Source organism: Pectinophora gossypiella, chromosome 19 (assembly GCF_024362695.1).
Source record: "Pectinophora gossypiella chromosome 19, ilPecGoss1.1, whole genome shotgun sequence".
Classification (NCBI taxonomy): domain Eukaryota; kingdom Metazoa; phylum Arthropoda; class Insecta; order Lepidoptera; family Gelechiidae; genus Pectinophora; species Pectinophora gossypiella.
The window spans coordinates 1335222-1362998 of NC_065422.1; the positions used below are offsets into that span (position 1 = coordinate 1335222).

The window sequence follows — 27777 nt, forward strand, 5'->3', positions numbered from 1 at the left end:
TACTTACTATAGATTGCGATAGCTCTACTGCTTCTCAAATTTCAGAGCCACTTTACCGGCAATGTATATTTTATGTGATGCAATGTTATCACTACTTTTCGTAAAATACTGCATACAAAATATTTTTTTTGATAAATAAGTCATACTAAGAATTTTAACTATCCTTTCATAAAGATGGATTTCCTTGAATCACAGTCGATATTTGATTTTTTGCCCTGAAGGTTATAATGCACAAAACGACTTTTTAATATGCTATCGCGGAGTTCCGTGCGTCGTAAAGTTTGCAAACGAGTGGAGCGCAAAGTTGAAGTATGAACTATTTGCTCATACTTGTATGGCGCGCGTTTTGCGCTCACTTGGCCCTTCCAACCTCTTTCTTCTATTCCGTGGTATAAAATGTCTCAGTTGCCTCTGAGAAACAATTGAACATTGACGGTTTTTGTTCAAGTGTCTGGCAAAAGTGATAAGATATACGTTGGTATATATATATCGTTTATCATCAAAGTACAATACAAAATATTTACGCACATCATTAAGGCCGACCAAATTGTACTGTATTCGTGTGTTATGTCTGATTGTTGAAATTTAGTTCTGTGCAATAAAGTATATTTGATTTGATCATTCTTATACATACATAAAGTTCCCGTTGGGTTTCATTATTCTTATATTATATAGACAAATTCACTTTTGCCAGAGAGAAACTGTTTCAAACATTTTGTGTCTTAAATAATTTTACCTTAGTCATCATCTACCTTAGTCATTTCTCACGGGGTTCGCTTTCCCAACGTGAAGATTTGACAGGTCCGCTTTTTTCAGAAGCGACTGCTCTGACCTTCCAACCCGGGAAGGGAAAACCAGCCCAATACAGGTTAGGTCACATACCTCCGAAACGCATTTCTCGTGAATGTGGATTTCATTTCTAATTCAAACATGAATTCGAAAACAAATTCTAAAATCGTTGGCTTAGACCCGTGCTGGGCTTCGAACCTGCGACCTCTCAATGAGAGTCAAGCGTTCTTCCAACTGGGCTATCACGGCTCAACAATCACTATCTTACCTTGGTAAATAATTTTCGTGTAAACAGCGCTAACTATAACTACTTAATTCCGTACTCAAACACTACGAACACGAACATCCGCTTAAATAGTATTCTCTTTGTTACAGATTCAAACATGGGGGTGGCGCTGAGAAACTTTCTAGTTTTGAACCTGGTGCTCGCTACAGCTGCAGACTTCACCGCCAACTGTCCGCAGGAATGCAAATGCGTGTGGGCAAGTGGCAACAAACAAGCAGACTGCTCCCACGCTAAGTTGCAGGAAATCCCCAAAACTCTCAGCAACGAAATACAAATCCTAGACCTAACTGGCAATGATCTGTACGAAATCACCCGCCACGCTTTTGAAGACGTCAGATTGATCAATCTAAAGAAACTCATCATGAAAGACTGTAAACTCCTAACGATACAGAAAAATGGCCTGAGTGGTCTCGCCATCATGATCGAATTGGACCTATCGAAAAATTCTTTAAAAACATTACAACCCGACTTATTTAGGGAGACTGTGAAAATTAGATGGATTCTACTGAACGATAATCAACTTGAGAAACTCGACGATGGTTTATTCAATAATTTGCCGTTTTTGCAGAAAGTCGATTTGAGTAACAACAGAATCGTCCAAGTTGGAGTCAAGACGTTCATGAACTTGCCAAAGATAAATATTTTGAGGCTCGACGGCAACAAACTAGAGTACATGAAGATCGACACGCTAAGCTCTTTAACTTCACTTTCAAACTTAGACGTTCACGATAACCCTTGGCGATGTGATTGCTATTTACAACCTTTTAGAAACTGGGTTATTAGCAAAAACTTATTCACATCGCCTATATCTTGCGCTGAACCTGCTAAAGTTCATGGAAAGCTCTGGAAGGACCTGGATTCCAGCGACTTTGCTTGCAGGCCGAGCATTGTCACTCCATCTTCAAGCACCACTATAAGGTCATCTGATACGAACATCACTCTATCCTGTCAAGTTGACGGTAACCCTCTCCCTGAAGTCAACTGGGTATTGAACGCTCAAATCATTGACGGAACATATCGCTACCAAGGAGAACTCAAATACTATATTACACAAGCGAGTATGGAAAACAGCAAATGGGTGAATTTAACCATTGTAGATGCAGGTGTAACTGATAATGGGGATTATTTGTGCGTGGCGAAGAACTCCGGTGGAGTCGAAGAAAGAAGTTTGACTTTAGCAGTAACACATACAACTCCAGGCATAGTCGTTCCGACTGGGATGGATAACAATATGCTGCCAGTTTTAATTGGTGTTTCATGTACAGCGGCGATTTTGCTTATAATTTTAGTGATTTTATGTTACTGTTGTTGCTGTAGACGACGAAGCAATGATAAGAAGAAGGCGGATAATTCTAATGGAGAGGCGTTGATTGAAGGTTCGGTGATACCTGAGATGGAGAAGAGTCTGATAACGGCTGTGAATCCGGTGACGAAGCCGCCGAGGAGATACGACGTTCCTCCGTCCATCACCAGCGCTGGGACTGAGATGTCAGAGCTAAACAAGACGTTGCTGGACAACGATTCAGTTTTTGGTAAGTGTTTTTTGTTTCTTTATTTGTCTTAAGTGCAGTGCGTAAGTTTTCACTAACATTATAGATGGCGATACGGCTCACCACCTACCTATCTAGAAAATTCAGTAAGGCGTAGGTACTTAGTTCATCTTGCGATAGACCTATCTCTGACTACCCCAATTGCTACTATGACTACTGTTGCAAGTTGTAGAGATCAGGACAAATAATTTGTTGTCTGCTGTTATTCTTAACTTAGTTCGTTTTTGTCATCTCTTTTGAGCAGAGCGATACAAATCCTTGAGTAGCTTTTTTAGTTGATGGTAAATTTGTAAATAAAAACAGAACATACAATTATCACCTCTTGAAATGATTATCACCTTATATTTGGTCAATATTGACTGGATACAATGAATACTAACCACTCATTATTAGAGCTCAATTATCAGTTACCTACCCTGCCACAAGTCCACCTTATCATTTTTTTAATTACACAATGACAATAATTATGTTATGTCAATAGGTACACTGAACTGATGTTGACACATATAAGGACACAAAGCGAACGTTGTTCCTTGCTCAAAGTTCAAACGTATATAAACCCACAAAATTAGGTTAACGTTGTGTAAACAAATTAATTCCTTAAACAAAACCATTTATTGTCAGACAAACATTGTTATGTAAATTACAGTTACTCATTAACTTTGGTGGGCAAGGTGGTGGAAATTTATATTTTCTTCTCTTTTTTACAGCTCACAATGACGATGAGAAGCGGTCGCTGGATTTCGAGCACCAGAAGAGGTCTCAGGATGCTCTTAATGTGGAGTATGGGCGTGTGGATGGGCGGGCATATCCTCCAGATCTTCTGTCCTTCCCTGCAAGGGCTGCTCAGATTTCTCCAGCAGCAAGCAACGCTTCAACTGTCCCCGACACCACGAGACTGCCACCACAACTGAATCCGGTCAGCCCGATCCATTCCCCCATATACGGCATGACGACAAACCAAAATCTTTTCCGGACACTGCCTTATTCAAGATCGCAATCACCATTCACGGCACCTATTACTCCTCCCGTCGTAACTCCAAGACAAGGTTACGTCACTATTCCTAGACGACCTAGAGTCCCAAGCTGGTCGAGTACAGCAAGCACACAGATACTACCAAGCACAGAAGCTCAAGAACCATTGTATGACAACCTGGGGTTACGAACTACTGCTGACGGCAGTTCGGTGTTGTCGTTGAACAAAACAGGAGTGGAACCACAATTTTCTCCGATGCGAAACAGGCCTCTACCTGCTACTCCTCAAGTTTACGCGACACATCCAATATTTTACGCTCCAATCGAAGAGCAGGAGCCAGCACCCTCCCCTGTGCCACCACACACTCCTCATCATGCGGGGAACAGAAACAGCATAACATCCCAAATGTCTTCTCAGTTATCGACACCTGGTCCACAGGAACCCGTGAACAGGATGAGTTGGACTGCCAAAAATACTTCGACACCCCAAGCGGAGCCACGAAAGCTATTCAACGATAGAGGTGATAACGTTTCGCATGTTTCCGACTCGAGCACTTTAAGTCGAAAGGGGAAACCGGAGACTGGTTCGTTGAGAAGACCTCAAAGGGAAGACGATATGCCGAAATCGCCTTCGAAAGATGACTCTAGGAACGATGTGTCTGTAGGTTCTGTGAACCAGACAGGGACGTTAGGGAGGAGTGGTAAGATTCCACCTAGGCCTCCACCGAAGCCTAAGAAGAAGCCTAACCCCGAAGTGAGTACGACCGAGCCATTGTTTGAAGACGAAGGCGAGGATGGTACAGAAGTGTAACTAATAGACAACACTACCAAAGTGCCAATGAGCTTGCGATTTGAGTGATATCAGTGACTAAGTGAACAATTTAATTTGTTTCGGTGCTCGCGTGAATAACGTTCAGTGCTAGATTTTTTACCTTTTACGTACAATTAAACAATCATATGGACCACTTTGTAAAAGTTTCTAAGTGTAAGCCTAGATGTATGCCATGAAACTATGAGTTTGTACACTATACGTTGTGTATGTTAAGTATTTATTATTTGTATACGTTACTGCTAAGATTGTACTGATCGTCTTTGGTTTATGTAACTCCTGAATTTTAAATCTGTGGATTACCGAAAAAAATCGACTAAAGCCGTTTGTTATGGGTTCTCAACTTCGGTGGAAGATTAAATCCAGTGTTATTCTTAATTAATCTTCGGATTTAATGCCTGTATACCGAATGATCTTTCGTACATTTTTTTGGAGAACAGAAAACACACGAAGTAACGGAGACACAATGTTGTATCTAGAGTTTTATTTCTTGGCAAAGAATACAAGGGGCATTTTCCTTTTTTTTAGCCCTGGTACGAAGACACTGTTTACGAGTATATACTTTTATAGTGGATCCATTGCCTGTACGGCCACAAACACTATCTTGTGCACACTAAAACCCTGTCATTGCCGTATTTGACATGTAGCGAGAGGTTGGATTTGATTTGTCAAATAACTTTATGCGACAGGGTTCTTAGGTGTGTTTACATAAACATGTCATTATATAGTAGTTGACTTGCTTGCCTGTAGGCATCTCTTCATCCATTTCCAAGACTGATTATTCTAAATTGACAGCTTTTCTTGACATTCCTTTTTTGATTGCATTTTATTCCAATTTGTGGACATTTATCTTTTGTACGTTTTTGTTCGAGCGTCAGGTTGTGTTATTAGTCATTAATTCATAATCAGGTAAACCTATACCGATAGAGGAATCGCTTCCTTTCTGACATGGTAGACCAGCATATAGGCGACGGGATTATCAACTCACCATACTGTTCATCATATCCATCTTAGGACTTCACGTCAAAAGTGGCTGCATATCTTCTTATTACTTCTGGGTCTGCCGCGGCGGTCGTCAGTTTATGTAGTCAATAGAATCCACTGTTTTTTACGCGCACCTAACCCATGTTATGCATTTCTTTGTCTTTGCATTGTAGACATCTGTCATTCCAGAAAAATAGAAAAAAGATATCATAGTCGACTAAGTCACGAACGTACTGAAATGCCCAACAACAAATGTCAAACATTACTTTTGTTAAAAAAACATCTCTTGCAGTTGCAGCATTCGTTTCCTCTTTGGAATACTCCCGGCTCATTTCATTCTAAAGTTATGCTGGCGTCTGCCATTTTACTATTCAGTTTTATGTTCAACTGCCGGCATTTTTCAACATTTGTTTTTGGGTTGCTCGAACAAAAAATACAATTCAAAAGATATATGTCGAGATTCCAAGCGTAGCGTTCCATAGATTTGCTAGAAAAGTTTTCACTAACTCTCGAAGACTGAATTATTGATGGGAAGCTTTTGCTCTGTTGATCGTGTCAACAGCTGGCTAAAAGCATTCGTTGGTTAAAATGAAATCTTAATTTGGCCCAGTTGTACTAAATAACTTAGGCTAATATAATATCAAGTATAATCAAATAACGATGTTTTAAATGATCATCGTCATCTACCTTTTAGCGTTATTCAGTTTCTCACATGGTCCGGTTACCTGAAATTTTAACAGGTCCGGTTTTATTCATGTTTTATTCAAAGATGAAAAACCTTGTAGAGATTTTTATATTTTTGTTATGTATTCTCTTGACTTTATTAAAAATCAATTCCAGTTTATATAATTGTATTTCGGCCTAAAAACTTGTGATGTATTTTAAGCGTTTATAATTATTATCATTTTAATCGTCATCGTCATTCCTAAGTACAACTGGGACAACACATGCTAGACTTCCATGATTATTTTTAACAGTTTGAAAAATGTTTTTACTCTTAAGGCATGTGACTTCGACATCTTAAATAAAAAAAATCATGATCATTTATATCGTACTAAAATGTTTGACTTTATCACTTTAAGTTATTATAATTTTAGTTGTAAACGAGGCTGTATTGACCGATGTTTTCCACCTTCTTTCTAGCATATCTTTTTTCTTATAAAATAGACGCGAATAGTTCCTACATATATTTTTTTTGTAAACCGTTATATAAGAATAAGTTTGCCTAAGGATTCTTGGGAATTTTCTATGCAAGATACTGTGTTTTTATCGCAGGAATTTAATTTTCATATTGCAGGCAAAATGTTCACAAACAGCCAATCCTCTTTCAAGATACAACAAGAAATTTCGCTAGAAGTTCCTCACTTTATGTTTTGGAAATTTTACTGTTTTGTTTGTATTTCCACTCAACCACTGAATTCGACTTTGAGTTTGAATTCAGGTTTAGATCGTAAAGAATTGATATAATGTGGTTTCCAAGATTTGTGCCCAGTTAATGGCAATAGCGAACGATGTTGCATAGAAAATTCTTGCCCAAAATTCCTATGGATACAAACTATAGCTTAGTAGCTATAAGTTATGTTACAATTCAATTAAGTTACTGGTGCTTTTTAGCTGTTTTTTTTTTTATTTTTTAATGTGACTATTTATTTTTTTATCGGAATTTTTTAAGTCACCAAGTACATGACAAAGTTTTTTAGCGAAGTAATTTATGAAATTGATGGTTTTTATGCATTTTTATGAAATGAATCGTGTTCAAGTTAAGTTGTATTGTGATTTTAGATGAATACTTGATGCTTACTTATTATAACTAAATTATAGAAGTATTTAAAATTATAAAAATTTGCTTCCAAATTGTAAAAAAAAACTATAATTCAAAAAATGGCCCCTATAGAAGATGTGTGTGTTCATTAATTTAAACATTGAAAAACTTTTTCTCTTAATTTTTAGCGGAATTTGGCAATTTAATGCCATGCCATGCTCCCTCGATCTATTTTCAAACAACAACATCATTTTAAACTAATATGTTTAAACATAGTCTGAAAAATACCAAGGGGTCTAGCCAAGTTCAACTTTTCGAGCGCACGACGTATACGTCGTGTAAATCGTCGTGGGTTATAACCCACGCGAATCGATTTGTCTTAAAAGCACACATCGTCCTTGTCGTAAGATGATCATTTTAATTCAGACGGCTTATATCGGCGTTAGTAATTCGTAAGATTAAAACTTTCGCAACTTTGGCAGGCCCCCTGATTTTCTTGTGTAGTTAATATAATAAGTATAATTCAAGTATTCGACATGCTGTCCTGAATTTTATTTCACGCGAAACGTACAATGTACGATATTTTTACAATTTTACTGTAGAATCCAGTTTTATATAGTTTTAAGCGCTGTACATACGAACATTATTATTAAACGTGATTAAAAGCTATATTTCATAATAATTGTCTGTTTATTTCATGACCTTTTCTTCCTATTTACTCGTCTGCTGAGCTGAGGCCTTGGCCAAGTTGCAAACGATCATGATAAATCGACAGTGACAGCGATAAAAACGTATGGGAATGACAACAACCTCCGTGGTCTAGTAATTAGACTATTAGGCTCACGAACTTGAGGTGCGGGTTCGATTTCCGATGGGAACATTGTCGAAGTCACTTTATGAGACTGTACTTTTTTGGTAAGGACATTGACAGAAAGAAAGAAACGTTTATTATAAAGGGACACCACAGTAACAAATATAAAACAAACAACAAATATAATTATTATAAAACACGGAGTAACACATAACTTACAATCTAAACACATAATTAAAACAACTTACACGAGAAATACAAATAATTGAGTGTATGAACTGGGGGGTTAAAATGGCCACATCGAAGCAATTCATCTAAGAAAGCAATATTGCTATTTGACATTTGATTGCATTGCGCACTAACTTTTATATGCGCAAATGTCAAATTGCAATATTGCTTTCTTAGGTGAATTGCTTCAATGTGGCCATTTTAAACCCCCTGGTCAACGATGGCAGATGGATGAACTGGTGAACGACGTTGCAGGCTTGAAACACGTGATTGTCCGAAAAAGTAAGATGATTCCGTGCTTAGGAGGTGTTAAGCCGTTGGTCCGGCCTATTAGCCGTAAAAAACACCTCCACCAACCCGCAATGGATCAGCTCAGCGATATGTCGTGACACTCCAACATTGAGAGTGTGCCAATAAAATCGCTTCATTCACCTAGCATCGCTCAGCGCAGCTCTTGTGTAATAATCCATTGTGGAGATCTTTTTTACGGCTAATAGCCGGAACCAACCGCTTAACGTGCCCTCCGAAGCACAGAACCATCTTAGTTTTTCGGACAATCAGGTGTTTTAAGCTTGCAATGTCCTTACCAAAAAAGGACAGTCTCATAAAGAGATTTTGACAATGTTCCCATCGGAGATCGAACCCACACCTCCGGATCGTGAGCCTAACGCTCAAACACGGAAGTCGTTCTCTGCTTGTATATTTTGTAATCCAGCCGATCATCTACGGAGACAGCTTCAATATACGTAGATCAGGTATGTTTTCATTCTCCGCCGCAATTTAAAATTCTCATTATCGAAACTTTTCCTTCACCCGCTCAATGCAAAAACAAAAAAAACACACGATTCATTCCCCATACATTGCAACAACATGCCAACATTGAAACACGTCTGTATTAAAACTGTTTCAAAATTTCAATATGCGAAATACCAAACAAAGGATAAACAACAGTCATATTAGCTTCCATTGTTTTTCGTTAATAAAAATATAAAAATATCGTACACTATAACGAACTACGGAACGAACGGACGATAGTTGAAACCCGCCGCAGCATTTTAATGTGCTTTAAAGATAAAATACCGTAACATAAAATAAACATAAACAGCGTAATTGGGTGAATATCAAAATGTGGCAAGTTTGGTGGCGAACTTTCATATAATTTTTTCGTGTTTTTTTTTTCAGGATCCTTTTGGATCTTGTTCATGTCGGAACCCAATTTTTCACGAAAAAATAATATGAAATTTCGCCACCAAAATTGAAATTTGGATATTCACCCAAATACGTCCCACTGAGCACAAGCTTCCCCTTAACTAACAGGGGTATGGCGCATACTCCACCACACTGCTCCACTGGGGGAGGTATTTGGGCTAGTAGCCCGGGACCAACTGCTTAGCGTGCCTTCCGAAGCACGGAATCATCACCACCACCACTAAAAATACCACTTCTTATAAAAATGAAACACACGCATCATCGTCGGGCAACATGAGGGACTTTCCAGGCTACGTTCTCCAAAAACAATATAGGTGGCGTTGTACAGCTTTAACGTGATAATTGCAAGTATTTCTATATCCTCGCTACTCGCTAATCTAGGTATTACCCGTTCCAGTAAAATTGAACATCTTGCGTCAAGAACGATTACGCTGCCTGAGAAGCGTTTCAATTCGCTCGAGCTATACGTTAGCGAGTGTAAAATGGCAAAATTTGAAACTGGCTAGGCTTTCTGACGTGATAAAAACTAAATCGCAGCGTTTATTGAGCATAGTGTGTGTCGACTAAGGGTTCAGGGGTTTATGAGTCGAAGTATTGGGCAGTAAAATCGCCACAAAGGGACGTTGCTTTATGGAGGTCACCATTTTAAATAGCTGTTTTTATTTATGAAAGCTGATAGCCAGAGAGAGTTTATATGGCGGGTGTAAAGTTGGCGTACCTATGCGACGCTGGGTGGTTCTTTATCAACTAGAAAAAGTAAGTAATAAAGTTCTTCTCAGTAAGTTAGTTTATGTTTACTTATACGAAGCGTAATTATCGTAACATACTCCCTGTTCCCGGTCCCGGTTACTACTTACTGATGAACGATCACAAGCATTAATATGTATACACTTTGGTACAATGTCACATTAACTTTTTTGACAAATTGAACTGTAGGTCCCGCTAAATGTCAAATATGTTAGTGCGACAGAGTCCTAAAGTGGGTACATTATATTGCTCATGACTGAAAGTACGTAGTCATTACTTGAGTCACGTCAGGGGCCTTCGGCTCAATAATAACCTTGACGCCAGGGTTTATGAGGTTGGTCATCCACCTCACAACCCACACGAAAGAAGATAGAAGAAGATGCCCTGTGCATTGTAGGGAGCCGTGGCAACCCAGTTAGAAGCTTTCTTCTCACTTTGAGGTCGCAGGTTCGATTCCAACACAGACCTAAATGATTGTCGAATTTGTTTTTTGAATTTGCTGAAGGCTCGTACACGGTACAACGTTTAAAACAACAGGCCTGAGGGTGCCCAGTTGGGCGCGAACCTCGGTTCAGGGCGTCGTGTGAGAGGAAAAATATTTGAAAGAATTAATCGACCCTAGCGGGTCGATATCGGGGTCCTGAAGTGTTTGGCGTCGTGAGCTGATTGGCTGCCTATATGGCCAGAGTAATCGGGTCGTCGGGAAAGGTTTTCACTGTAAGGTACCCTATAAAGCAACATGCAGGATGATATTACAAAAGCTACTCTTACTCTACCCACTTACCAGATATAACCTACTCTACATTTCAGTCTTGTCATTTCACACGAAATATTCAGCAAACCATCTTGAGATGATTGTGAATTCCTTCTGTGACGTCACCGGCTGCCAGGATATGTTGTGCAACTTTAATTCGTTGTCATTGGAGCTACAACTCGCTACTACTGCAGCTAGTTGCGTACCCAATTTGTTTACTTACTAAACCTCGATTTTTTTTTTCAATTATTTCATAACATCCATCCAGTTCATTCCATCTCAGGACATCCAGACGTCTGACGGGTATCTTTACTTGGTTGACATACCACTAATCCTAATGGAATGGGCTGCCGGCGCCGCGGCGTCGGTGTTTCCTGAATCTTATAACCTGGGGTCCTTTAAATCACGGGTGAATAGGCATTTTCTGGGTAAGCTCGTTCCAACGTCGTTCTCGAGCAAACCCATTTTAATTTAAAAAAAAATAACATAAACAGCCTGTTGAGAGTGCATACATTGACTAAGAATATCAATGCAAATGGCATTAACTTCTTGGCCGGAACTATCTGCTTAATGTGTAAGGGATATGTTTGTGACCATTTTCATTTTCCCTTCATAAACCACTACAAGAGGGGTGTAAAACCCCATATTGGGCATTCTCTCTTCAATAGTCTCCTTCATAATTAATCCACAGTAACCTCTATAACTCTATTCATTTAAACCCATTGCCGGAATTTGAACCCTACACTTTAGAATTGAGGGTTAAATTCCGCGCGATACAGACTATTATAACAGATGAGGTTACATTTGATTCTAAATGAGAAAAGCTTTAAGGCTCATTCCCATTTTGTTACGTTTTTAAGAATATTTCAAAATTATTTTATTGCTTCTACGGTTATTAGCCATAAAAACACCTCCATTAATCCGCAGCGGAGCAGCGTGGTGGAGTATGCTCCGTACCCCCCCTATTTATTGAGGGGAAGCCTGTGCCCAGCAGTGGGACATACAGCGTGTTAGTGACATCGTAACGAATACTGAGAGGGATGATTCAGACCATTATTCTGAGTTGATATCAAGTGGAGTTTCTGTCTTATGATTATATTATGATTAAATGAAGCTAAGGCGACAATGTGTTTTAATTCAAATTCAAAAATATCTTTATTCAGTAGGTAACATAGTTACACTTTGAATCGTCAATTTTACATAACGAACGTCTCATCCGCCTAAAACTACTGCAGCTTCTCACAACCTGTATAGCCGGGGAAAAGAAGCTGCAAGAAAAACCTCGGCACAGGGCCCCTAGACGTTCTTTAAAAAAAATAAAAATAAACATAAAATATTGGTATCAATTGAGTAATTGAGTAATAATCATGACAGTACCAGTACAAGTAAAGAGAGGAAGGGGACACGACGTTCCTTATAAGTAAGGAAGTGAAGGAATTGGTATTTGATAGACAAGAATAGAATAGAAATAGTTTATTATAAAATGGCGCCACTCACAAAAAAAAGACAACAACATCATTTCCACTAAAACAATTACAAAAAAGCAAGACGGAAGTCTGTCGAAACGATCATAAGGCTATGGTGGACGTCCTGAGATAAAAGGGCCTCACTCAGCACAAGTCGCGGCGTGAACCACGACGCTGATATTATGTGGACCCTCTTGGGCGAATGGAGAATGCTACACCGACAAGAGCGTGGCTCTTAAATTAGTGATGGGTACCTGTAGTCATAACGGGAATATCACCCGGGACCATTTAAGGGGCGTTATTATCCGCACGCGGTTTCACGACCCGGTTTCCGGCCCATCTGTCATTCTGACCAGCGCTGCCGATGACATCTGACGTGTGTACGCATTTCATACCCGTTTTGCGGTTTTTCTTTTCATTTCGATTGACTGAACCACACTTTAGGGTTTTATTTGAACAACTCTGTTGACTGTCTGTTAACTATGATGAATATCACTTGTTGGATTTAGCTATTTAGATGGATATATAATTTATAAGCCCACGACTTGGGCTATTGGAGTAGTCAAAGGTACGATAAGCTGCAAAACCCGACATGACGTCATATTTAATTTAGGTATAAGTTTTTGATCTTTTTTTTGTTTCGACGTGACTTATTGTAGATTTGCCGCAGATGGCATTAACTACTTGGCCGGACAAATGGGGAGCGCTGAAGGCTCTCACCCGGTACAATGTTTACGACAACAGATCTGAGAGGAAAAATATTTGACAGAATTAATCGACTCCTAGTGCTCTAGTGGGTCGATAGCGATAAGCACTGATTGAGGGAAATCGTCGACCACGCCGGCGGGGTCGGTATCGGGGTGTCCCCCACAGTATTCGGTACGACGTTCAACTGTTCAGAAAATTCCCGTTCTATAGTTATATCTACATACATCATCGGATTTATCTCGTCTCTACGATTCGTGAACGGTATATCCTCGGTATACCCTCGGTATATCCTTCAACGTTTTCCATTTGACGAATCACATTCATATTATGCATGCTAAACCCTTCAACGTTAGCTACATTGTCGGGCGGGGATTTTTGTCGTTTTATGAAATAACTGTGACACTGAAATTTCTTATCTCTCGCCGCACCGGTCCTGTAATGAAAAACATTCTGAACACAGGATGATCCTTTACGAAAAGGCTTTTAAATTTTAGCTAGTAACTAGTAACGGCCTCTGTGGCTCAATGGTTGAGCGTAGCGCTCACGATCTGGAGACAACTTTGTTTAGTAAGGACATTACAAGCTTGATAATATATGGTAACCATTTATCATAATGATATCAAGTTTGTTATATCAAATATAAATAATTATATAAATTAAACTAAAACGTGTTCCAAGTTATTATAAATACGTATACTTATATTCCAAGTAAATACAGGAATAGCCTTGTAACTGAAGTCTTTTCAGCCTTCAGCTACAGCGAGGTCTGTCGTTTCCAAAACGGATGCGTCTGTCGAGACCGTTTCCGCGAGTTAATCTGAATTTTGTAAAGTGGGTCAGTAAATTTACTTGGGTTAAAATTACAAGAGAGTCACTTCGGTTTGAATAGACAGACAGACTTAAGAATCACTACCGTTTTAATAAACATGCAAAAGAGTCATCACGGTTTTAATCGACATGCATAAAAGTCACCCCAGTTTTAATAAACACGCAATAGAGTCATCACGGTTTTAATAAACATGCATAATAGTCACCCCGGTTTTAATAAACACGCAATAGAGTCACCACGGTTTTAATAAACATGCCTAAGAGTCATCACGGTTTTAATGAACATGCATAAGAGTCATCACGGTTTTAATAGACATGCATAATAGCCACTATGGTTTTAGTAGACATGCATATTATAAGAGTCATCACGGTTTTAATAGACATGCATAAGAGTCACCTTGTAGTTGACGGAGTGAGCATCAACATCTTCATACTTAACTGGTCTTACCTACTCGTCTATTTCAGACGATTAAATCCTTGTTTCGTAGAATACATAGCACTTTTTTCATATCTGTGCGAAGAGCGTCAGATTCTTCCACACACACTACAGCCCTCGCGACACGGCAACGCGGCGCGAGTTATATCGACTTCGACCAATAGCCATACAACGTTCACTAACAATATTATATTATTCGCTGCGTACAACGTTTGTAGGTATGTAACATGATATAAACAACCTATACATGTCCCACTCAATCAACCGGAGGGGATATGGTACATACTCCATCACATTGCTACGCTGCGGGTGTTTCCGGCTTAACGTGCCCTTCGAAACTCGGAATCTCTTACCAGACATATGGGAGCGCATAAGACAACAGGCCTGGGGGTGCCCAGTTTGAGAGGATTATATTAGAGAAGTGCCATATCCCCATATGGCACATACTCCATCACATTGCTACGCTGCGGGTTTTTCCGGCTTAACGTGCCCTCCGAAACTCGGAATCTCTTACCAGACATATGGGAGCGCATAAGACAACAGGCCTGGGGGTGCCCAGTTTGAGAGGATTATATTAGAGAAGTGCCATATCCCCATATGGCACATACTCCATCACATTGCTACGCTGCGGGTTTTTCCGGCTTAACGTGCTATTACGGGGTGGGTCAGGTGATGCTTTTTAAAAAACAATTTTATTTACGCTAAAAAGATTTATTTAAAGAAAATGTATTAGAAGTATACAAAACGTAGTTGCTATCCGAATTCCAAACCCGAACTGACGATTTCCCATTGAAATGAAACTTGATGGTTCCGGAGTCCTATTGCATTGACGTCAATGCAATAGGAATTGAGTATGCAGTTTTTATTTTATATGATTACCCTGTAATTTAATATATAACAACCCCCCGAATAAGATCGAACATCACCCTTAAAATGATGTGAGATTAAAATCAGATCGAACTTGGATTTCGGTTACATTATATTAAAAATTACTATATTAATAATAAGTTCTTATCGACGAAAATAATAAGTATGAATTTGAAGTTAAGGTGAGTGGTTTTGAGATGCAAGGATTATATTCCTTTTGACTGTGACTGGTGTCCTTATCTCATCTTCCGTGTCTGAGAAAGATTCCTGCACATTCGACATCACTACGGTCTGTGCTACTGGTTTGTTAGAACTCTTTTTATTGTGACATTGGTTAAATATCTGGACTAAGCATGTGGAGGGATTATTTCGACACAGACGTTTTCTACATCTATAAAGTAAATATAACAAAAATATTATTCCTAGGACATAGCTTAACGATATATAATGAATGCCATACTTTTGCATATGAGTTGGACTTTCGATACTATTTAATTCCTTTTCCAGGTAATCTAAATGCACACTAGCATGTAACAGTGAATCTAAGTTATCAATATTTGTAAGCTTATTATAAGGTAATTTTGACAATGTTTTGTTCAGTTTAGTCCTTTCACAACAATCATCGAGTATTATGTTAAAGTCAGAAATTGAGTTTGTTACATTGGAAATGTAGTTTTCAGTAATAGGATCAAATTGTAAAGTTTTGTAAAAAGCTTTACAGTTTTTTGGCAATTTTAAAATACCAATAGAAAACAAAATTTCATCATAACTGATAGGGTTGTTCTTACAAGTGATATGGCATTTGCCTGGTTCGGATTGGGCAAAGAGCCACCTATTATTACTTATCTTATGAAAAATATCTACATGTCCATGTAACAATTTAACTTCACAAGAATCGGGTAAATTTTGTACTACTTCGGTGATTAAGGTTGTTTCACACGTAGGATTCGCAATTGTCGAATATACGTTCGTTAACACGCACACGTAACACTTGCCACTGATCACTTTACACTTCTCAATATCTTTTATCGGTGAATAAAACATATGATCAGCTGTAATTGCTACATAAGAACTTGTAGGTGCAATAAGTACAAAAGTATCTGGTTTTGAAACGTCGTAAGGAACGGGTAAAGGGATTATATTAAATAGATTATAGGTTTGAGGTAAGACGAGCGGTATCTTGATTAACATAATTATTCTGTTAAGGTGATAATAACAAACGAGTTTAGAAATGTCTAATAGCTGATGAATGTTTTGCAGAGTTAGTGATACTGCCAATTCATGGTTTTTAGGAAGAGCATTCCTATGCTTATCTAACTCGTTATACAATTGATAAGGGCTAAGCACAGTAGGATGTAATATATTTAGCTTTGCAAAAAGGATAGCATTATTTACATCATCTATATCGAAAGATAATGTTAAAATTATAGCTTCTAAAGAATTGAATAAAGAACTTAATTGAGATTTTATGTCTAGCTTATCGTTAGAGTTACTAATCTTATTTAACATATTATTCACGGTGTCCATATTCTTAAGTAGGTTTTGTTCGTTTTCATTGACCTTAGACATAGAATTATTAAAATTTGAAATAGTTGACTTAATTACATGTATATTGTCTTTCATTAGGTAAGACAACTGTTTTTCGTCTGTCTGTACCTGGTTAATTGCGTCAGTGAATTTAATCGCATCTTCATTGTCCAAAGTGCCGAAAAAAGTTTTCAGGATGGAGCCCCCAAAATCAATGAGACCTCGTTTTTGACGTCGGGGTTGTTCATCGACAAGTAAGTATGATATAGAAGAAAATTTATTGACATTAGTTATATGTTGATTATGTAAAGCAGACAGAGAGTTAGTACAGTCTGTTTTTAGCTTTGACGATGAAAACGAATTGCAAAATAAATTTACTCTTTCGAATAAGAACTCCGCTTTATCTAAATTAGGTTTAATATGACTTATATCTAAATACGTAACGACATTCCATTCGCTGTTAGTGAATTTGACATCTAGAAGTTTGTCGAAGAAAAGTCCAGGACTATCTCGGATTTGTGAAACGAATTCACAAATAACCGGTGGTGCGGCCCTGGAATAGATAGAGACGCGCGTTATGTTACGGTGATAACGTTTGATCAGCTGCGAGTTTTATTTCGTCATAGTGATGACGTACATGTTTTCTATTTATAAGTAATGTAACGGTGTGGTGTCCATTTAGCTTAATGATTTGAAAAGGACCTTTCCACACCGGTGATAAGGCTTTATTTTGTTTGTGATGGCATTTAACGTATACCATATCGCCAATTTTATAAGTTGTAGGTTTAGTACGTGAATCATAATAGTTTTTTGAGCGTTCTTTTGAAGATATAATGTTTTCTTTAGCTTTTTGTCGGCTGTAACATAAGCGATAATTAAGGGCTCTGATGTAGTCGGTATATGTATTATTATCTAGCGAGTCAATACTACTCGGGATATAAGGTTTAAAACCCAGCAAAAGTTCCATAGGCGAGAATCCTGTAGTGCTATGGACGTTTGTGTTATACGCAATCATAGCGGTAGGTAAATACAGATTCCACGTATGCTGGTTTTCTCCAATGTAAGATCTTAAATACTCTTTAAGAGTCGAGTGGCTCCTCTCTAGAGCACCACATGTTTGAGGGTGATAAGGAGATGCATATATATGCTTTATACCGAACAACTTTTCTAATTGCTTAAATACATCAGAGCAAAAGTTAGTTCCCTGATCTGTGACTATCATTTTGGGAATACCTATGTGAGATATATACCGAACGAATAATCTGGCCGTTTCCTCGGCCGAGCATGTTTGCAATGGATAAGCCTGTGAATATTTAGTCAGGTCGTCTTGCAGTGTAAGAATGAATTTGAACTTATGTTCGTGAGTTTCAGGGAGAGGACCGACTAAATCTAGGAAGACCTTTTCGTTAGGCCTTGTGGCAGTCGATGTTATTATCATCGGCGCACGATTCACTTGGCGCAAAGGCTTATTTATTTGACACGAGCGACAATTTTTTACATAATCATCAATATCTTGGCGCATGTTTTTCCACCAGTATTGAGATTTGATTCGATCGAACATGCGAGATACGCCGGGGTGTCCGGCTGAGACAGAATCGTGATTTTCTTTTAAAATGTTTTTGACTTCACTAGGAGTAGGATATAGTATTGAATTTCGATAGATATTTACTTTGATTCCGGTATCATGGAATAGGAAAGATAGAATGTTGTAAATTTTAGTGTAAACTATTTTGTTAAAAGGATCGGAAAAATCTGAGATTGCGAATTCCTTTTCCTCCAAATACCAGTATTTGATCATATCTCTGTATTCGCGTAAGACATTGAATATATCCTTATAAGACATTTCGTCATAGTGATTGAGACGAATAAATAGATGAGTAAAGACATGCTTATCATTACTTGTGGAATAATAAGTGTTAAGTTCACGATCGATGTCTCGGATATTTGGTTCGCTTGTGGAGGAATTGATGATTTCTGTACAGTATGGGACAGATTCATCTAAGTCAATTGACGTTGGATAAGCTATCAGTTTACACTTAGCTTTAAGTAGAGATTGATTGTGTTCTTCAATGATTGTATTATAAGATACGTCTGGCTGACGGTTTATTTGTAAGAATTGTTCATAAGTTTCGGAAATAGAAGGACTCGGGTCATCGGACACGCGAGGTGATGAATTAGTAGAATTAGAAGGATTACGAGTTGAATCGGGATCTCCAAAATCATTTAGAGCGTTGACAGGGCAACGAGATAAAGCGTCTGCATTACAATTAAGTTTCCCTTGTTTATAAATTATTTCGTAGTCGTACTCCTCCAATTTTAGGCGCCACCTTATTAATCTTGAACCAGGGTCCTTGACATTAAAAAGCCATACAAGTGGCCTATGATCGGTGACGATTTTAAATTTTCGACCATATAAGTAAGGTCGGAAAGTCTTCACACCGAAAAGGATAGCTAGAAGCTCCTTTTCTATTGTGGAGTAATTACCTTCGGCCTTATTGAGTGTTCGAGACGCATAGGCAATGGGTTTATCCTTACCTATGTCGCCTTGCGATAACACGGCTCCGACAGCGTAGTTGGAAGCGTCGGTAGTGAGAATAAATGGTTCGTTAAAATTCGGATATTGGAGGAGGGGCGCAGATGTTAGTTTATTTTTTAGAATATCGAAAGATTGTTGTTGGTCGTATGACCATTTAAATTCTGCGTCCTTTTTAAGAAGGGAAGTTAAGGGTTTGGTGATTTTGGAGAAGTTCTCGATAAATCGTCGGTAGTAACCAACGAGGCCAAGAAAAGATTTAATGTCTTTGGCATTCCTTGGAATAGGGAAGTCTGTGACTGCCTTGATTTTATCGGGATTAGGTGACACACCTTTATCCGTGATTATATGGCCTAGATAAGCGACCTCGCGACGTAAGAATTCGCATTTATCTGGCTGTAGTTTTAGATTAAATTGACGAAGTCGGTCGAACACGAGTTTTAGTTTTTGAATGTGTGAATCGAGATCATGAGAATAGATTATGCAGTCATCGAGATAAATATAACAATGTAAACCCTGGAGCCCTGTAAGAACAGTGTTCATCAATCTTTGAAATGTTGAAGGGGCATTTTTCAGCCCGAAGGGCATACGGGTGAATTCATAATGTCCTGAAGTGCCATTTGTGATGACGGTGAAGCCGGTTTTCTCAGCGTCTTCCTTTTTAAGTTTTATTTGATGGAAACCGCTGACGAGATCAAGTGTCGTAAAATACTTGGAGTGACCTAATTGATCGAGGATGTCCGTTATTAACGGAAGTGGATAGATCTCGGTAACGGTTGCGTCATTAAGCTTACGATAGTCAATGACTATCCTCCACTTTTGTTTCCCTGACGCGTCCTTCTTTTTAGGGACTACCCAAACTGGAGCACTCCAAGGTGACATTGAAGGACGAATGATATTTTGTTCTAACATTGTTTTGATTTGGCCTTCAACTTCATCCTTATGGCATTCGGGAAAACGATAGGATTTTACATGGACAGGAGCAGAGTCCTTTGTATTGATTGAATGTTCCAGTGCACTAGTGAAAGATAATGGTTCTCCCTCCAGATGAAAGATATCTGTGTACTGAGAACAACATTCAAGTAGACGTTTGGATTCCTCATTATTAAGATGATTTGCTCGTATAAGATCGAGGACTTGTTGATTCCTATCGGAATGTAAAACGTGGACATTGTAAATGTCTTTAAAATTATCATGAGATGATATTTGTGTTGAAGACTGCTTATCATATGGAGTGAGATTCACGCGGTAATCTCGAATGATGATCTCTGATTCAGTAGTATTTAGAACAGATAAGTTAACTCGACCATTGGGTTTGAGAAGAACGATACAATTTGCAATATATACGCCGTCCGAAATAAAATGGTCAAGGACTAAACTTTCTTTAAGATTTTCGTACTCCCTTAGATCATTAGAAATTGAGCATTCGATTATGGCTTCTGATCGCGGAGGAATGGCATATGTGGGCCGATTGAAGCGGATTGGTAGAGAATGACCTCGCATATACAAACAGTTGCGAGAATATCTAATATCGACATCTAAAGTTTTAAGAAAGTCGTTGCCTAATATGCCATCGTAATTTAATTGAACATTGTCACTAATAGCATGAAACTTGAAATCGAAAGTTATAGTGGAAGGATTTTCGGATGACGTAATGCAATTGAAATTGATTTGGAATGACCCTAAGGTTTCACAATATGAGTCATCATCGCTAAGTCCCTTTAATTTAATTTTTTCGTTGGATAGTGAAGGTTTATTCGTAAAGTTTGCTAGTTTAGCTATGCTGACGGTTGAACCGGTGTCGATTAAGAAACATAAAGGGTGTTCCGCATAATTTGTTTTTAATAATATATGCGGTAATGAGATTTTATGTGAAATTGTGTTTACTTTATATATAGTATTGTTTTCCGACGAAGTAGAGATAGAACTCATAGGACCTTCACTATTTTGAGAGTTTTCAGGATTTAGCAATGGATGACTATTTTGACTCAACGAAACAGTGTCTCTCGTAATATGAGAGGGTTGAGATTTAAGGGATGCAATATTTTTATTGCGACTCAACGAAACAGTGTCTCTCGTGATATGAGAGGGTTGAGATTTAAGGGCTGCAACATTTTTATTGCGACTCAACGAAACAGTGTCTCTCGTAATATGAGAGGGTTGAGATTTAAGGGCTGCAACATTTTTATTGCGACTCAACGAAACAGTGTCTCTCGTAATATGAGAGGGTTGAGATTTAAGGGATGCAATATTTTTATTGCGACTCAACGAAACAGTGTCTCTCGTAATATGAGAGGGTTGAGATTTAAGGGCTGCAATATTTTTATTGCGACTCAACGATACAGAGTCTCTCGTATGAGAGGGTTGAGATTTAAGGGGTGCAATATTTTTATTGCGACTCAACGATACAGAGTCTCTCGTATGAGAGGGTTGAGGTTTAAGGGGTGCAATATTTTTATTGCGACTCAACGATACAGAGTCTCTCGTATGAGAGGGTTGAGATTTAAGGGGTGCAATATTTTTATTGCGACTCAACGATACAGAGTCTCTCGTAAGAGAGGGTTGAGATAGAGATTTTGAATTAGATTGGCTCTTAGATACAGTGACTCTCTTTGGAGAGTTTTGAGCACAGGCTTTAGCATAACTTAAGGAAGCAGTGACACGAGAGGATTTAGCATTTACTTTTGTGTCTAAACGAGCAGAATTACGTCGACACGTGTCCGTAATTCTGTTTACTAGTTTAAATTATCGTTATCACATAGTTCGCACGGGCCATCCGAGTTGTTATACGACTCCGGCTCCGATTGCGCTTCGTCCGCAACATGATTTATAGGAGCCGTGGGATTGTTGTTTTGATAATTAGAATTTCGTTTGGAATTATTATGTTTTCGTTTAAAACATTCCGAAATATCATGGCCCGGTTTTTTACAATATCTACAATTTTTTTGTGATATCGAATTTTGTTGCGATGATATAGAATTTTGAAAGTTGCGTTTTGATTGGGAGATACCTTCCGAATGAGAATGAGCTTGCTTGTTACGATTAACCTTGTACACGAGGTTTTCAAGCTTCTCTTCTTCGAGAGCTATGTTGATGGCATCGTTCAATGACCTCGGTTCTCGGCATCGAACGATTGTGCTCAATCGTGGTGATAATCCTAAATTGAACGTAAACAAGGCAAGGTCTTCGGTCATAGCGAGTCGACCGACGAGCTCCTTTTTTAGGGAAGCTGAATTGTGTATCTCCGATTGCAAGGATGTTAAGCAACTTTCGATACGCAAAGCGAATTGTGCAACAGTTTCGTTAAATTGTTGTTTACATGATTGAAGATCTAACAACAGATGATTATAATGCTTCCTTTCTCCAAAGTTTTGATTTAAGAATAACTTTAATTCGTCAAATGTTTCAAACACTTTGTTAGAACATGCTACCTGTGCTTTGCCTTCTAATTTAGCTATAATATATTTTAATAATATTATTTTCTGGCAAGGTGAAGCCAGATCAAGAGCATTTTGACAATTTGTCAGAAATGCGGTTAGGGTTTCTCGATCACCCTTATATGGATTAATGAAATTACAGAGAACCTGAAGAGGACAAGGTTCAGATATGAGAATTTCAGGAACCTTCTTCGAAGCTGAAGGAGTTGATGGGGGTTTGCTTTCCGCCATTATAAGAGGTAAGTAATTACGTAAGTATGTAAATAGGATTTAGGTAAGTAGGGTTAGATTATTATTTTAGATTTTGGATTTTAAGACAGGTAATATAATAGGAGATATTTAGGAATCGACTAAGTGATACAAAATTTAGAATGTTAAGATTAATTAAAAGAGAGTGGCGAAGCAATTACAGTGAATCAAATATTTTACTCACATTAACACCAGCGCGAACACCACGTTGTAAATCTTCATTTCCAGCGAAATCAGGATACGTGCAGGAAAGCAGCAGCGAGGTGACGGCGGCGGCAGCGCAGCGGCAGGAAAAATATATGACGGCGATCGACTGGCAGGCTTACTCTGACAGTTTTGTTGTTGACCCCAGGATGCAGTCTCGGTGGTCCACCAGCAGGCTTCTCGAAGTAAGGCTTACTGTCGTGGTTAGACCTCCAGATAGACGGCGAGTACGGCGAGCTGATGCGGGGAAGGTAGACTGTCGCCGTTTAACCGTACTTATTAATTCGACGGTGAGTTAGAAGATTTTGAGGAGTTTGACGAAGTGACGAAAATAACTTGAGAACTTGGAAGTCACTCCGGAGTCGGGTTGGCGACGACGAGCGGACAGGAATAGCGTGTTAGTTTATAAGTTTGTATTTTCACAGACACATCACCAATGTTCCACACAATTTTTATGAGATTCGTTTACGCGAACGCGTTATGGAATACCAGGAATCGACGAAGAAACGGTAAAAATTCACTGGTATCCCACTTCTGACACCACTATTACGGGGTGGGTCAGGTGATGCTTTTTAAAAAACAATTTTATTTACGCTAAAAAGATTTATTTAAAGAAAATGTATTAGAAGTATACAAAACGTAGTTGCTATCCGAATTCCAAACCCGAACTGACGATTTCCCATTGAAATGAAACTTGATGGTTCCGGAGTCCTATTGCATTGACGTCAATGCAATAGGAATTGAGTATGCAGTTTTTATTTTATATGATTACCCTGTAATTTAATATATAACAGTGCCCTCCGAAACTCGGAATCTCTTACCAGACATATGGGAGCGCATAAGACAACAGGCCTGGGGGTGCCCAGTTTGAGAGGATTATATTAGAGAAGTTCCATATCCCAATATGGCACATACTCCATCACATTGCTACGCTGCGGGTGTTTCCGGCTTAACGTGCCCTCCGAAACTCGGAATCTCTTACCAGGTACGTATGTATGTATGTCTCCTGAAAAAAATGTAACAACCTGTACGCGAACCAGAGTAATATAGATGTATATATACATTTCTCCCTAAATTGCGAGCTCGCGAGATTAATGACTGTCGACGCGGTGTGCATTGAAAAACGTGGTTCGAATGTGCCGAGGATTTGCAGAATGTAGCCCGACAGCCGCTCTGAAACAGACTGAAGCGACGTGCATGGTGAAGGCGCGTATAACATAACAACATAAGCGAGTATCGCGCCTGTATTCCCGATGGGGTAGGCGTTGGTGTATAGTATTAAAATACATCCACTTGAACCGACGTGTATGGTGAAGTCCGTTTATTTGACGTGACTTATATAACACAAACATAACTTCTCACGACTATATCCCAATCTGGGGTGTTCAGTGGTTTCTGTTTCACCTCACCGAGCTTTCTGTTAGACAAACGTGATCGAGTCAACTGTGTTAGACACGTTAGGGTGTGTGTCTTTATGGCCAATTTCTTTGACGTGACTTTATGATTTGCCTCAGATAGCATTTTTTTTATATTCATAAACAATATAAACAATTATCATAATACGCAGTAATAAATAAATCAATCATACAAATTATAAAACAATTCAAGTACACATTATACTTATAAAAATATTAAAAATCATCAAACAATAAAAAATAAGTCTGTAGGTTACTTTTGTATAAAATCTTTTTATTTTGAATATTTTTTTACTTTTTTGATACGATATTGTTTTTCTTTCTGACTTTTGTGTTCTGACATGGAAAGGTGAAAATTAGATTAAAAACTGAAAAATTGTTGAATTATTTCCCACTTTATTTCCACACTGGTGACCCCGTTAGAACATGGAGAAGGAATTTAGAGACGCACGAAGCGACGACCCAGCTGACGTCAGAGATCGCGTTTCTACAACACCATCCGTCAACATCGATGTTGATAAAGTCGGTGTACGGATTCCTCCGTTTTGGCCAGAGGAGCCGGAGATATGGTTCGCGAATGTGGAGGGCCAGTTCCTGATTTCCGGAATTACCAGCGACACCACCAAATTTTATTATGTGTTGGGACAGCTGGAGAACCGGTACTCCAGAGAGGTGAAAGATATCATCGTGCGACCACCCGCAACTGGCAAGTACGAGAAGCTCAAGACCGAGCTCATTAAGCGCCTCTCCGCTTCCAATGAGAAGAAGATTAAGCAGCTCTTGATGCACGAGGAGCTAGGTGACCGCAAGCCTTCACAGTTCCTGCGACACCTGAAAAGCCTTGCTGGTGATGACGTGCCCGACGACTTCATTAAAAACATCTGGACAAGCCGCCTACCGAGAAGCATCCAGACAGTGCTAGCTGGTCAGGCATCATCTGCTGTACTCGACGACCTGGCGGACTTGGCTGATAGGGTTAACGACATCGCACCCTCTTCACCGGTGGTAGCTGCAGCGTCGACAAGCCAGACTCAGCAGACAGGGATACCGGGATCTGTGCTGAGTGACCTCACTTGCGAGATCGCAGAGCTTCGCAGGCAGTTCCAGCAGTTGAGCGGTGGCAGCAGCAGACAATCTCGGTCGCGCGGCAGGCGACAGAGTCGTAGCCGATCCACTTCGAGATCCCAGTCCAATTACCGGAAATTTCCGCTGTGCTGGTACCATTGGAAGTACGGTGAGAAGGCGAGTAGATGCATCCGCCCGTGCGACTACAAGTCGGAAAATGCCAGGGGCAGTCGCTAATGGCGGCTGACGATTGCCCGACATCTGCTGGTCGCCTGTTCGTCACCGACCGAGCGACGAAGACGCAATTTCTGGTCGACACCGGTAGCGACCTCTGTGTCTTCCCCCGGTCTTCGCTGCGTGATCGTCGTGCACGGACTAATTATGTGTTAAATGCGGCTAATGGTTCTGATATTTATACGTATGGTTTTGTTCATCTTACACTTGATTTCGGCCTCCGTAGGAATTTCACTTGGCGTTTTATTGTTGCTGATGTGACGAAACCGATAATTGGTGTAGATTTTCTGAATTTCTATAACTTGATAGTAGACTGCCGAAACAAGCGCTTGATGGACAACGCCACCTCGTTATGTACTAGTGCTATGCTTGTTAGTAGTAAGTTAGACGATATTTCTTCTGTAAAGGTGGTGACTGGTGAGACGAAGTTTCATCGCATTCTTGACGACTATCCCGAGATTACTCGTCCAGCTGGTATCCATCGCACTATACCCCACAACACAGTCCATCACATCCGTACGACCCCAGGCCCCCCAGTTGCATGCTCTCCTCGGCGTTTAGCGCCGGATAAATTGAAAATCGCCCAGCAGGAGTTTCAGTCGATGCTGGCTAGTGGTACAGCCAGACCTTCTGAAAGCCCTTGGTCATCGCCCCTGCACTTAGCCCCGAAGAAGGACAACGGATGGCGTCCCTGCGGTGATTACCGCATGTTGAATGCCCGCACTGTGCCTGACAGGTATCCGATTAAACACATCCACGATTTTGCTCACAGCCTAACTGGATGCAAAATATTTAGTATCCTGGATTTAGTGAAGGCGTACAATCAGATACCTGTCAGTCCAGAAGATATTCCGAAAACGGCCATTACGACCCCGTTCGGATTGTTTGAGTTTCCGTTCATGACGTTTGGACTCAGGAACGCGGGTCAAACGTTTCAGAGGTTTGTGGACGAGATGACCAGAGGACTGGATTTCGTATACTGCTACCTGGACGATTTTCTAATTTTCTCCAAGGACGAGGCGCAACACGAGGAGCATTTGAGGTCCATTTTCAGTAGGTTGAAGGAGTATGGCATGATGGTGAACACATCTAAGTGTGTTTTTGGTGTCCCTGAGGTAACCTTTTTAGGATATCGTATCTCATCAAGTGGCACCAGACCACTGGACTCTAAAATCCAGGCCATTAAAGATTACCCTCCCCCCACTAACGTCCGGCAGCTCAGGCGATTCCTGGGGATGGTAAACTTTTACCGCAGGTTCCTCCCTCGAGCAGCCGAAATTCAAGGCCCGCTAAATTCTTTGTTGGCAGGCTCAGTTAAGGGATCGCAGCCCATCAACATGACAGGTGAAGCCATGACAGCCTTTATTTCCACTAAAGATAGCCTCTCTGATGCTGCTTTACTTTTTCACCCTGATTGCACAGCTAAGCTTGCTTTGGTGACCGATGCGTCTGACAAAGCTATAGGCGCAGTCTTACAGCAGCTTAAAGATGATGCATGGCAACCGCTGGCGTTCTTTTCCCGCAAGCTGACCTCTTCTCAGGAAAAGTATTCCCCCTATGACCGGGAATTACTCGCGATCTACGAGGCAATTAAGTACTTCAGGCACATGCTTGAAGCGAGACATTTTATCATATATACTGACCATAAGCCGATCAGTTTTGCATTCCATGAGAGGAAGGCTAACTGTTCGCCTAGGCAGTATCGTCATCTCGATTTTATTTCCCAGTTCACTACGGACATCAGGCACATTTCCGGCAAAGACAATGTTGTGGCCGATGCCTTGTCTCGCATTGAAGAACTGGAAGTGCCTGTTAGCCTAGCAACCCTAGCGAACAGCCAGTCTTCCGATCCGGAATTGGCGAATTTGCTCGAGGGCGGCTCTT

At 39.7% G+C, this 27777-nt stretch overlaps 3 protein-coding genes across 4 annotated transcripts in view; all 3 read left to right on the plus strand.

Annotated features, from left to right (window-relative positions):
• The window catches only part of LOC126375462 (uncharacterized), a 289848-nt gene extending 282347 nt beyond the window's left edge, over positions 1-7501 (plus strand). For both annotated transcript variants that reach the window (XM_050022391.1, XM_050022392.1), the window contains 2 exons: positions 1165-2607; positions 3336-7501. In XM_050022391.1, the coding sequence (XP_049878348.1) occupies positions 1173-2607; positions 3336-4411 (2511 nt within the window). In that variant the 5' untranslated portion in view covers positions 1165-1172 and the 3' untranslated portion in view covers positions 4412-7501. The remainder of the gene's footprint in view (positions 1-1164; positions 2608-3335) is intronic.
• Positions 7502-10396: 2895 nt separating this feature from the next.
• The window catches only part of LOC126375567 (helicostatins), a 346624-nt gene continuing 329243 nt past the window's right edge, over positions 10397-27777 (plus strand). Inside the window, exon 1 of the mRNA XM_050022562.1 lies at positions 10397-10402. The gene's annotated coding sequence lies outside the window, so the exon portion shown is untranslated. The remainder of the gene's footprint in view (positions 10403-27777) is intronic.
• Positions 22896-25896, plus strand: LOC126375776 (uncharacterized). The gene is made up of 3 exons (XM_050022863.1): positions 22896-22965; positions 23204-23364; positions 25018-25896. Exons 1-3 carry the CDS (start codon positions 22896-22898, stop codon positions 25894-25896), a joined length of 1110 nt encoding a protein of 369 aa, XP_049878820.1.

Bases quoted from the DNA above. Each gene is read 5' to 3' on its own strand.
- LOC126375776 (XM_050022863.1), top strand. From the start codon at position 22,896: ATGAGAATTTCAGGAACCTTCTTCGAAGCTGAAGGAGTTGATGGGGGT. The intron at 22,966-23,203 runs GTAAGTAATTAC...CTTCATTTCCAG, and splicing joins GCTTTCCGCCATTATAAGAG to CGAAATCAGGATACGTGCAG. The intron at 23,365-25,017 runs GTAAGGCTTACT...TGACCCCGTTAG, and splicing joins CCACCAGCAGGCTTCTCGAA to AACATGGAGAAGGAATTTAG.